Source organism: Nerophis ophidion, linkage group LG02 (genome assembly GCF_033978795.1).
Source record: "Nerophis ophidion isolate RoL-2023_Sa linkage group LG02, RoL_Noph_v1.0, whole genome shotgun sequence".
NCBI classification, from domain to species: domain Eukaryota; kingdom Metazoa; phylum Chordata; class Actinopteri; order Syngnathiformes; family Syngnathidae; genus Nerophis; species Nerophis ophidion.
Genome location: NC_084612.1, coordinates 44,742,894 through 44,756,250, shown reverse-complemented (window position 1 = coordinate 44,756,250; position 13,357 = coordinate 44,742,894). Strand labels below are relative to the sequence as shown.

General features: G+C 39.2%; 1 protein-coding gene across 5 annotated transcripts in view; it reads left to right on the top strand.

Annotated features, from left to right (window-relative positions):
- Nucleotides 1-1,721, top strand: part of txlng (taxilin gamma) — a 52,231-nt gene extending 50,510 nt beyond the window's left edge. For 3 of the 5 annotated variants that reach the window (XM_061884424.1, XM_061884444.1, XM_061884453.1), the window contains one exon: nucleotides 719-1,721. In XM_061884424.1, coding sequence (XP_061740408.1) covers nucleotides 719-1,057 — 339 coding nt within the window. In that variant the 3' untranslated portion in view covers nucleotides 1,058-1,721. The remainder of the gene's footprint in view (nucleotides 1-718) is intronic. The other 2 variants (XM_061884432.1, XR_009803809.1) reach the window with 2 other exon arrangements.
- The last annotated feature ends 11,636 nt before the right edge of the window (nucleotides 1,722-13,357 follow it).

The following is a 13,357-nucleotide window of genomic DNA, read 5'->3' as shown; positions in this document are numbered from 1 at the left end:
AAATTAATGGAAATACTGGAACATAAGTGCCCTATAATAGAGGAGCTTGTCGGATCTGTCCATGAGGTGGCATGCTGCAGTCAGCCAAATTCTAGAACTGTTTACAATATTTTATTTACAATAAATAAATCGATTATCAGTGTTAAGTAATTGATTTTATTTTGTTATATTTACTAATTGTCCATGTCGGAATTGCCGTGCATCTAAAAATTGTTTTTCCCCACCTCAAGTGGAAATTATGGCATGTGTACAATGATATAAGCACCATGTATCATTTACTATATTATACTACAAATGCAAACATGCTGTGGGTCCGACGCCTTTTAAAAAGTAAAACAACACCAACATGGACGTACATAAACATTGTCTCAACGAGAAAAAAAACTGCCTAGCCCCAAATGTCTTAAGTTTTTGTACAATTTTGGAAGCATATATTGCCTTCAAAATGTGTTTGGTTACCAGATTTTTAAACATTTTGCATTTTGAGTTTTTCAGCTGGGGTCGTATTTATACTTGAAATGGATTATCATACTTTGAAACTCTGATTATGTCACAAATGTACAGTATTGTGAAGCCTATTCATATAATTTTCAGACATCTCTTTTTGTTTGCAATCCTTATTACCTGGCAAGTAGTAGTCCAAAACCCTTACCACTAACCCGAGTAAGACCACATTCAATAATGACCTTTCATTATTGGTTGTTTTTTTGTGTTGTAGAAAACCTTGAGTGATGGCCACTTCAAGGCCCTGCATGGCAAGCTTGAGCTTCTGGAGAGGCTGTGCAGAGCCCTGCAGAAGGAGAGGAACGACCTCAACAACCGGTTGTGCCTCCTGCAGGAGCAAGGTAATGAAGGGAGCCTGGCTCCTGCCGAGGCCCTGCCAACAGCGCTTTTAACAGGGGAGGATGACGTGCAGGTAGGAGAGAAAAAAGAGAATGAGCAGCTGACACAGGGAAAGGATGTCCATGAAGCTCCCAGACCTCCTGAATTTGAGGGCACACCATCCCCTCAAACAACATCCTGCCGACCAGTAGACGTGGACACGCAGCACGTCTGACCATCTTAGACGTGGTTGCGCACTGAAGTGTTTGTTAAGTGCCACTTACCGAACTTACCAGTGAAACATCTTCAACGGAGATGAGATTTCCTTTCTAAATTTCTGATTTGCCCGTGTGTTTTCTACATGAGAAATAAAGTTATTTGTGTGTTCATGTAAGAAGATTTAGATGGTAAACAATATTCATGTTTGCACTGCTTTTAATAACTACACTTGGTGAGCACTTTGTACTCCCTTTTCTACGATAACTATTTTCATAGGAAATGTTTTTCATAGTTAATTTGGATTTAAAATGGAAAATGTATTCATGCCTCGCTATCATTTTGTTTAAACATAGAAGTGCTAATTTCAGCAGCCACTTATCTATTTGTGATCTGGAGAGAATGTACAGTTTCCCGTCTGTCCTCGCCACAGTGTAGTAAATATAATTTACACAGAACGTTAAGATTGTTTCCAACTTGCACACAGAATTACATTGAAGTGAATCGCAATTTTGTCATCATTTATGCTTCTACATGCTACAAAACTTGATTTGTCTTTTTGTGAGCAAGCGGTCAGTTTTTGAAAATTATTCTTCAAAGTGTTCATTTGATTTATAGCAGAATTTATTATTTTCGCAGCTATTGGAATAAGGGATGTAAAAATAAACATTTAACAATCTCGAGTATGATTGCTATTTAATTTTCTATGTTTTCTATTATTCAGGCATTGTGAGAGGCCAAAATATAAAATACCTAGTCATTTTCTCGACATTGAAAGCAAGTAGTTAGAAAACTATTGGCATAGGCCGGATGCCAAATTATGGTAGGCCCAGCTATGTCTGTCTTTGTTTTTGCAGATTTATAGTACGGTATACTGAGCGTCCCTGAAGTCTTAACACAGGCACAAATGCATATAATGTAATCGACATTTACAATAAATATATGTATATATGTATACACACACACACATACATACACACACCGGTGTATATATATATATTTATATATATATATATATATATATATATATATATATATATATATATAATTATTGTTACACAGCGATGAGGGGGCAACTTGTCCAGGGTGTACGCCGCCTTCTGCCCGGTTGTAGCTGAGATAGGCACCAGCGACCCTAAAGGGAATAAGTGGTAGATCCATTTTCTACCGCTTATTCCCTTTTGGGTTGTGGGGGGCACTGGAGCCTATATCAGCTACGATTGGGTGGAAGGTGGGGTACACCCCGGACAAGTCGCAACCTCATTGCATGGCCGACAAAGATAGACAACAGTCACAGACTAGGGCCAATTTAGTGTTGCCAATCAACCCATCCCCAGGTGCATGTCTTTGGAGGTGGAAGGAAGCCGGAGTACCTGGAGGGAACCCATGCAGTCACAGGGAGGACATGCAAACTCCACACAGAAAGATCCCGAGCCCGGGATTGAACCCCAGACTACTCAGGACCTTCGTATTGTGAGGCAAACGCACTAACCCCTCTATCACCTTGAACCCGGATATATATATATCTATATATATATATATGTGTGTGTATATATATGTATGTATGTATATATATATGTGTATGTATATATATATGTATGTATGTATATATATATATATGTATGTATGTATATATATATGTATGTATATATATATATATATCTATATATTTATATATATATATGTATGTATATATATGTATGTATATGTATATCTATATGTATGTATATATATGTATGTATATATATATATACATACATAAATATATGTATGTATATATAAATGGATGTATATATATGTATGTATATGTATATATAATATATATGTATATGTATATATATGTATATATATGTGTGTGTGTAGCGGCTACTCTGTCGCAAAAAAGTTTTGAAAAAAATAAAGATTGCAGAGTAGCCTTGAGGAGGAGGTTTTATGACACACTATATTCTTGAATAAGCACTCGCGGAGATATTTCTAGATTCAAAATGCTAATCTATTTTCACAAACAAAAAATATTCACTATGGTTGACTTTCTATATAATCAAAAATAAACTTATTTAGTGGTAAACTATTTCACTCCTTCTTCAGTATGAAGAAGGCAGCTCCCAGTTGTGCTGTCTTCTTAATTATGGGAGGAGTGTGAGCAGCTGAAAACAATCAGTCAATATGATTTATCTGAAACATCCAATAATCCCATCAATTTCATCATTGGCATGATTTGATTCCATTGTCAAAACAATTAATAAATAAATAATATAAATAGGCTGCAACAATTTGTGTATATATATATACATACATACATACATATATATACACACACACACACATTTGTGTATATATATGTATAAACATATATTTATATATACATATATATATATAAATACAGTACATACATATATACATACATGTATATATAAACATTTATATTTATATTTACATATATATATAATTTGGTTGTTTTACTTATTACATTTGCAATTTTTTATTTAATATATTGAAGTATTAAATATGTTTTTAAACAACTTATTCATAATTTTGTTAAACATTTGTTTGCATTTTTTTGTTCATTATATGTCCAGACTTAAGGACATTACCCTGTACAACAGGGAGTGAATTTTTTTTCAATACAGAATTCCTAATAGTATATATTTAAAGACATGTACTGCATATACAATAAATCACTATTTAGAAAAAACAGTGCAATAAAAATAAAACAAATACAATGTGAAAGTCGATCTTTCCTTTGCAACACATTGACGCAGCATACCAATATACCATGAATTGATTTACGTGGACCCCGACAAGTTGAAAAACTTATTCGGATGTTACCATCTAGTGGTCAATCGTACGGAATATGTACTGTACTGTGCTATCTACTTATACAAGTTTAATTCAATTAATCAATGAATGCAGCTTAAATATTAGAAAAAGAAAAAAAAGTTGTGTTTCACTTGTGCCACAAGATGGCGGAATAAGACAGTAAATTGCTTGGATTCTCATGCCACTGCCCCGTCTGTCTGCGCATGCGGCTGAAGTCTAAACTTCAGTTTTGGCGGGAGATTTTCCTGAATTTAGACGTTTTAATATTGTTTTAACCTATACTTAAAAATCCCTCCAATTTACCTGTATATCTCCAAATCTTTCAGTATATTTAAAGCTTCCCTTTTCATCTTAGATTTGACCTCGTGGTGACAAATTTGTGGTGACATTGCTGACCGTAACTAAACAAGTGCACTTTTCACGCTTTTAATTGACGTGCTAGACTTATCAACAACCATTTTCAGTAATCAATACTTTGTGCGCACACACGTTTTGTTGTTGTCGTTGTCTTTTTAATGGTTACAAGTCAAAGTAATACAACTAAAAAAATATGTTGCAATTGAGTGATTATGGGACTCAAAGAATAGCCAGGAAGTACTATTTACATGTTACATGTTACATGGAAGAACATAAACTGTAAAAATTGTATACTTTGTATAAGTACCATGAATTGATTAACGTGGACCCTGACTTATCCATTATCCATCCATCCATTTTCTACCGCTTATTCCCTTTGGGCTCGCGGGGGGCGGCTGATGCCTATCTCAGCTACAATCGGGTGGAAAGGCGGGGTACACACTGGACAAGTCGCCACCTCATCGCAGGGCCGACCTCGACTTAAACAAGTTGAAAAACTTATTGGGGTGTTACCATTTAGCGGTCATTTGTACGGAATATGTACTGTACTGTGCAATCTACTAATAAAAGTTTCAATCAATCAATCGAAAAAACCTGGTTGTTGGCCGCACAGACCTGTCCTCCATACTGCCCCCCCCCCCCGTATTACTTCACCCGTGGAGATCTGATCTGGCCCTCAACATCATTTTATGTGGCTTGTGAAAGCTGGAAAAAAAACTGTGCGTCAACATAGCACTTCATCTTTCTTCATATTAGTGCAGTATTCTTTTAATTTGTACACAAAAATGTACTGTTTGCATTTGCACTCATCGACATTATCTGAACATGCTCTCCCGGTAACGGTTCGAGATGCTACCTCAGTAGAAGCATTTAAGTCTCACCTTAAAACTCATTTGTATACTCTAGCCTTTAAATAGACCTCCTTTTTAGACCAGTTGATCTGCCGCTTATTTTCTTTTTCTCCTCTGTCCCCCCTCCCTTGTGGAGGGGGTCAGGTCCGATGGCCATGGATGAAGTACTGGCTGTTCAGAGTCGGGACCCAGGACGGACTGCTCGTCGGGACCCAGGATGGACCACTCGCCTGTGTATCGGTTGGGGACATCTCTACGCTGCTGATCCGACTCCGCTTGGGATGGTTTCCTGTGGACGGGACTCTTGCTGCTGCCTTGGATCCGCTTTGAACTGAACTTTCGCGGCTGTGTTGGAGCCACTATGGATTGAACTTTCACAGTATCATGTTAGACCCGCTTGACATCCATTGCTTTTGGTCCCGACGTCCCACTGGGTGTGAGTTTTCCTTGCCCTTATGTAGGTTTTTCCGAGCATGTTGTAGTCGTAGTGGTTTGTACAGTCCTTTGAGACATTTGTGATATAGGGCTATATAAATAAACATTGATTGATTGATTGATGACATGCAGCAATATCAACAGGCAAGTTTATTTCTGGAGCAACTTTGGTAACTCAAAGTGTTTTAAAAATGCATAAGATGACAGAAAAGCAAATACGAATAACATCATCATTGAATAATCATGAATTGATGGAATGAAAAGCAAAGAGTGTTGCTGAAATGCGTTGAATGTTGAATGCATGGCTAAATAGAACCTTTCGATTGAGGCCTTATTCTCTATGTCAGTGGTTCTCAAATGGGGGTACGCCTACCCATGGGGGTACTTGAAGGTATGCCAAGGGGTACGTGAGATTTTTTAAAAAATATTGTAAAAATAGCAACAATTCAAAAATCCTATATAATGTATTTATTGAATAATACTTCAACAAAATATGAATGTGAGTTCATAAACTGTGAAAAGAAATGCAGCTAGATGTCTTGTCGACATGTTCCATAAATATTGATGTTAAAGATGTATTTTTTTGTGAAGAAATGTTAAGAATTAAGTTAACACATCCAGATGGATCTCTATTACAATCCCCAAAGAGGGCACTTTAAGTTGATGATTACTTCTATGTGTAGAAATCTTTATTTATAATTGAAACACTTGTTTATTTTTCAACAAGTTTTTAGTTATTTTTATAATTTTTTTTCTAAATAGTTCAGGAAAGACCACTACAAATGAGCAATATTTTGCACTGTTATACAATTTAATACATCAGAAACTGATTACATCGTGCTGTATTTTACTTCTTTATCTCTTTATTTCAACCAAAAATGCTTTGCTCTGATTAGGGGGTACTTGAATTAAAAAATGTTCACAGTGGGTACATCACTGAATAAAGGTTGAGAACCACTGCTCTTTGTAATGTGTAGTGTCTTCATTTTGACTATATTGCATGCATTCATTGGATTTTCCTCATTTCTTTGGGGAAAATTTATTGGGTTTTAGATAGAATCACTACCAAAAGCAAAGGATGCTCTGGGACAGGGGTCCGGAACCTTTTTGGCTGAGAGAGCCATGAAAGCCAAATATTTCAAAATGTATTTCTATGAGAACCATATAATATTTTTTTTTACACTGAATACAACTAAATGCGTGCATTTTGAGACCAACATTTAATAAGTCTCTTATTCTTTTTGAAAACATTGTTATTCTAAAAGTTAACCAATAATAAATATAATACTTCTTACCATTAATGCGACTTTTTGAACATGGGCAATAGAAAATGGATGGTTGGATTAAAATGCATGAGAATGTTTTATAATTTGAACGTTATTTTTAACACTGTGATTACCAGCGGAATTATTCATTACTTATCGTGTTAAGCAATGTCAGCAAAGATTTATCTGAGAGCCAGGCGCAGTCATCAAAAGAGCCACATCTGGCTCGAGAGCCATAGGTTCCCTACCCCTGTTCTGGGATGTCTGTGGAGGAAGCAGAGTAAGTGCTGCATATATTCGCTGCACGTTGTCGCCTACATACTATACACTGTAGAGCCTGAAATAAAACCTGGTACTTCTTTGAGTGGTACTACATTTCTGCAGAGAAAAAGGATGGGGGCCACTTGTCCGAACCTTCTTTAGCTAAGTGATGTGGAAGAGTTGGGCTAATGTGCAGTAAATGTGATGGTGGGTTGGATTGTTGGATTATGCAAGGCTTTTAGCGCCTGGTGTCCTGCAATCTCTGCCATGTTGCATAACGCATTTGTCCTCTCACGGTTTTATTGGAGGCCCACAGACACCCCCACTGTTCCCGGTCCATTTCCGTATGTGACCTTTAACCTTTCGTAGCAATATTTAAGAGTCTAATTCACCTCTTCAATGAGTGTGAGGGATTGTTTTCAGCTCGTGTGGTGCATTCCATTTTTAAATATGCAAATCATCTCAAGCGATCGAAAATGATAACGACACACACCTTGATGTTGAATGTTTCATAGCTCAAAGTAAAAACTGTAAATACAAAATCCTTTATGTACATTCTAAATATGTTGTACATATATACAGTATATGGACTGCTGTAAATTCACCTGTGTTGTTGTTGTGCAAAAGCTAAGTTAATGGTTCGATCAGGCACCTTGATGGGCAACTGAGGGAGATGAGGTCCTAGAACGGACATATTGAATGTTTACTAACAACCGCCCGACTTACTGAGATTCCTGATTCATGCGCCGAAAGTCAGCGTCTTCCATTCCATGCTTGACGGCATTTTTACCAAAACATCCATCCATCCATTTTCTATCGCTTGTCCCTTTTGGGGTCTGCAAAAGTCTCTATTGATTATCTCCAATAATCAACAGCTCCGCTTTAAAAATGTTAATAATGCTTATCCATTCAAATCGAATGCAGCTGAGATAGGCTTCAGCGACCCCAAAAGGGACAAGCGGTAGGAAATGGATGGAAGGATGGAAATCGTTGATTATTCAAATTTGAAGCTGCTGCTTTCATCTTAGCTTTGACATAATTGCGTAAGCTTGCATTTCATGCTAATAGTTGAGTGTTTTATTTTTTGAAAATGAGTTCCATCCATCCATCCATTTTCTACCGCTTATTCCTTTTGGGGTCGCTGGTGCCTATCCCGGCTACAATCGGGCGGAAGGCGGGCTTCACCCTGGACAACTCGCCACCTCATCACAGGGCCAACACAAATAGACAGACAACATTCACACTCACATTCACTCACTAAGGACAATTTAATGTTGCCAATCAACCTATCCCCAGGTGCATGTCTTTGGAAGTGGGAGGAAGCCGGAGGGAACCCACACATTCACGGGGAGGACATGCAAACTCCACACAGATAGATCCCGAGCCTGGGATTGAACCCCAGACTGCTCAGGACCTTCGTAATGTGGGGCAGACGCACTAACCCCTCTGCCACCGTAAAGCCCGAAAATGAGTTTCACTATCCAAATACTTAGAAAGCACATTCATTGTTGTTTTAGTAGTATTTTTTTTAAGACTCAAAGGGCCCGGTTTACTAAGCAAATACCACGTGAAAAACATAAAATGGCATGTATGAGTGGGTGTGTTGCGTGTGATCTACTAAAACTGCGTGTGCTATTGAAAATGGGTGCGGATATTGTGTGCAGACCGGGCTTCTACCACACAGACACTCGTTTTGTGCACATTCATGTTATCATGCTCCTAGCTGTGTGCGATGTATTGAACCAGAACACACATTTATAACCCATGACCTTTTCTGAATCGCAATCTCGACAACAGAAACATTTGCACGCAGACATTTAATTCGGTCACAGTGAAAGCGTTTTTTTCATGCAGGCGGTATATTATAGTACTGCATTTTTTGGAGTATAAGTGAAAAGGCATAATAAAGAAGAAAAAAACAAACATATATAAGTTGCACTGGAGTATAAGTCGCATTTTTTGTGGAAATGTATTTGATAAAACCCAAAAACCAAGAATAGACATTTGAAAGGCATTTTAAAATAAATAAAGAATAGTGAACAACAGGCTGAATAAGTGTACGTTATATGACGCATAAATAACCAACTGAGAAGGTGCCTGGTATGTTAACGTAACTTATTATGGTAAGAGTCATTCAAATAACTATAACATATAGAACATGCTATACATTTACCAAACAATGTCACTCCTAATTGCTAAATTCCATGAAATCTTATACGTCTAGTCTCTTACATGAATGAGCTAAATAATATTATTTGATATTTTACGGTAGTGTATTAATAATTTCACACATAAGTCGCTCCTGAGTATAAGTCGCACCCCTGGCCAAACTATGAAAAAAACTGTGACTTATTGTCCGAAAAATACGGTAATAATGTCCATCCATCCATCCATTTTCCACCGCTTGTCCTTTTTGAGGTCGCCGGCAGGCTGGAGAACTTTTCTGAGCATCCACAGTTTTTGCTTGGTGGTGAGAAAGAATTTGCCATGAATCCCACGTGGGTTCTCGAATAGTCTGTGGGTGCTCGGGCCCCGAAGCCTGTGCTGATACTTCTGTCATTTTCTTATGTTGGGGTGTTTTCCTGTTTAGTGCTCTTATTTTGTCCCCATTTCCTGCTCTGTGGGTGTTGTCATGTAGCAATTCCACTCCGGCTGGTAAGCGAGGTTCTAATCACCGGTTGGTGATTAATAATTATTGTTCTCACCTGCTGGCCAAGAATCAGAGGGCTTGATAAACCAGTTGTGAGATCATTGTTTTGTGCATTGTGACGTGTGGATTTAAGCTCTCTTTGCGTGACGTGTTCAGCGTCCCGGTGGTTTCAGTTCACCGACCTGTTGCATGCTATTTTTTTTGCATTTTTGAGCATTAAATACTCTTTTACCTGCCCACTATTTCCGGCGGTCATTCTGCATCTAGGATCACGACACCCACTGCAAACCCATCCATCCATCCATTTTCTACCGCTTATTCCCTTTGGGCTCGCGGGGGGCGCTGGTGCCTATCTCAGCTACAATCGGGTGGAAGGCGGTGTACACCCTGGACAAGTCTCTACCTCATCACAGGGCCAACACAGATAGACAGACAACATTCACACTCACATTCACACACTAGGGCCAATTTAGTGTTGCCAATCAACCTATCCCCAGGTGCATGTCTTTGGAGGTGGGAGGAAGCCGGAGTACCCGGAGGGAACCCACACAGTCACGGGGAGAACATGCAAACTCCACACAAAGATCCCGAGCCCGGGACTGAACTCAGAACTACTTAAGACCTTTGTATTGTGAGGCAGACGCACTAACCCCTCTTCCGCCGTGAAGCCCCCACTGCAAACCATCCGGCCTCCTTGTAAAAACTTCTGGATCAAATATGCGGCCCGCTGGCCTGATCCGGCCGGCAAAGAGGTTCAATGAGTTTGCTGAGTGTAAAATTGAGCTGCATTTTTAAATGAAAGAAACTGATGTTCGAAATGTGTTTACTGGATGTCGCAATAGCAATTCTGTTGTACAGGCAAATAGTTTATACCAGGGCGAGCAAGTATACCAAGTAAGAGGTACATCATGGGTGTCAAACTCTGGTCCGCGGGCCATGTCTGGCCCGCCGTGTAATTTCACTTGGCCCTTGAGGCAATATCAAATTAACATTAGAGCTGGCCTGCCGCTGTAACACCGCATTCACCGCTAACACTCTTACTTGCCAACCCTCTCGATTTTCCCAGGAGACTCCCGAAGTTCAGTGCCCCTCCTGAATTTCATCCCGGACAACAATATATGGGGTGGGCTTTTAAGGCACTGCCTTCGGCGTTCCCTACAACCTGTCTCCACGTCCGTTTTTCCTCCATACAAACAGCGTGCCAGCCCAGTCACATAATATATGCGGCTTATACACACTTAAGTGAATGCAAGGCATATTTGGTCAACAGCCATACAGGTCACACTGAGGGTGGCCGTATAAATAACTTTAACACTGTTACAAATATGCGCCACACTGTGAACCCACATCAAACAAGAATGACACATTTTGGGAGAACATCCGCACCGTAACACAACATAAACACAACAGAACAAATACCCAGAACGCCTTGCAGCACTAACTCTTCCGGGACGCTACAATATACACCCCCCGCTATTACCGAACCCCGTCCACCTCAACCCCACCGCCGAAAAGAGGCATACAATTTTTATTAAAATTTTATTTGATATGCCATTTATATTTTTTAATTATTATTATTATTTGAAACTCGATTTTGCATGTCACTATAAAGTTATATAAGCCTTGCTTGTTCAATATTCAATGCAAAACTTGTTTGGGTCCCTATTAAAAGGTTAATTTGTTCAACTTGGGCCCGCGGCTTTGTTCAGTTTTAAATTTTTTCCCACTCTGTATTTGAGTTTGACACCCCTGAGGTACATGCTAAAGCAGGGCTGCGACTCCTCCCCCTCGACCTAACATAAAACAAACAGGAGTAAAATAAACCTAGAATGCTGCATGAAACACTGCACATTTAAGTAGTTCTGTGAAAATGATTGTTTTCTGTGCAAATTTTAAAAAGTGAACAATGTGATTTAGGGCTTCACGGTGGTAGAGGGGTTAGTGCGTCTGCCTCACAATACGAAGGTCCTGAGTAGTCAAGGTTCAATCCCGGGCTCGGGATCTTTCTGTGTGGAGTTTGCATCTCCTCCCCGTGACTGCGTGGGTTCCCTCCGGGTACTCCGGCTTCCTCCCACCTCCAAAGACATGCACCTGGGGATAGGTTGATTGGCAACACTAAATTGGCCCTAGTGTGTGAATGTTGTCTGTCTATCTGCGTTGGCCCTGCGATGATGTGGCGACTTGTCCAGGGTGTACCCCGACTTCCGCCTGATTGTAGCTGAGATAGGCACCAGCGACCCCCTGCGACCCCAAAAGGGAATACGCGGTAGAAATGGATGGATGGATGGATGGATGTGTGATTTACTGCAATACTGTCACTCTCTTAAGTTTTTATTTTTGGTTTGTTGAAATTATTCACACATTGCACAGCTTCTATGTTTCTATCAATACACGGTGATGCCTAGAAGGCAGGGAGTAACTCAACCCTCTTGAGTACCGGTAGTTTCCACCTCAGTTTGTATGGTTCGCAGAGTTTTAGCACAGGATTAATATGTGGAAATGAGAAATGAGGTAGCAGAAGAGTTTTATTTATGTTTTATTTATTGTGTTCCTCATGGTGTTTCTGAAACTGCACCGATTTTTTTTCCCTTCAGAATTTTTTAAACTAACTTGAAGTGTTTGATCAAGAAGATTATTTTTGGTATGTACATTTTCAAAATGTGCTTGTTCTATTTTGGGCAAACAAAGAAAACAATCTGAAGTTGTTGTAGTTGTATTTTCCAGAGGGGAATCCACCGGTGAGGGAAATCCAGGTCCTCGATTGTTACTTTCCATAAACGTCTTCGATATTAAAACAAATAACAATGATTTGCCAATCCTTTTGATCTTATATCCAATTGAATAGACTGCAAAGACAAAATATTTTAAACTTTATTTTTTTTTGCAAATAATCATTAACTTAGAATTTAATGTCAGCAATATGTTGGAAAAAGGTTGGCACAGGGGCATTTTTACCACTGTGTTACTTGGCCTTTCCTTTTAACAACACTCAGTAAATGTTTGGGAACTGAGGAGACCAATTTTAGGAGCTTTTCAGGTGGAATTCTGTCCCATTCTTGCTTGATGTACAGCTGAAAGGCCTACTGAAATGAGATGTTCTTATTTAAACGGGGATATCAGGTCCATTCTATGTGTCATACTTGATCATTTTGCGATATTGCCATATTTTTGCTGAAACGATTTGGTACAGAACATCAACGATAAAGTTCGCAACTTTTGGTCGCTAATAAAAAAGCCTTGCCTTTACCGGAAATAGCAGACGATGTGCGCGTTATGTCACGGGTTGTAGGGCTCCTCACATCCTCACATTGTTTAAAATCATAGCCACCAGCACCAAAGGCGATTCGGACCGAAAAAGCGATGATTTCCCCATTAATTTGAGCGAGGATGAAAGATTTGAGGATAGGGAAAAATAGAGTGAATCACTAGAAAAAAAAAAAAGGCGAGGGCAGTGTGAGCGATTCAGATGTTATTAGACACATTTACTAGGATAATTCTGGAAAATCCCTTATCTGATTATTGTGTTACTAGTGTTTTAGTGAGATTATAAAGTCATACCTGAAAGTTGGAGGGGTGTGTTGACCGCCAGTGTCTCTGATGGAAGCCATGGAGGAGCCACGAAGGTCGTAGCTGCCTCTTTGACAGCTGCTGCTGGAGGATGCAAGCTCCGCTGATGTCTC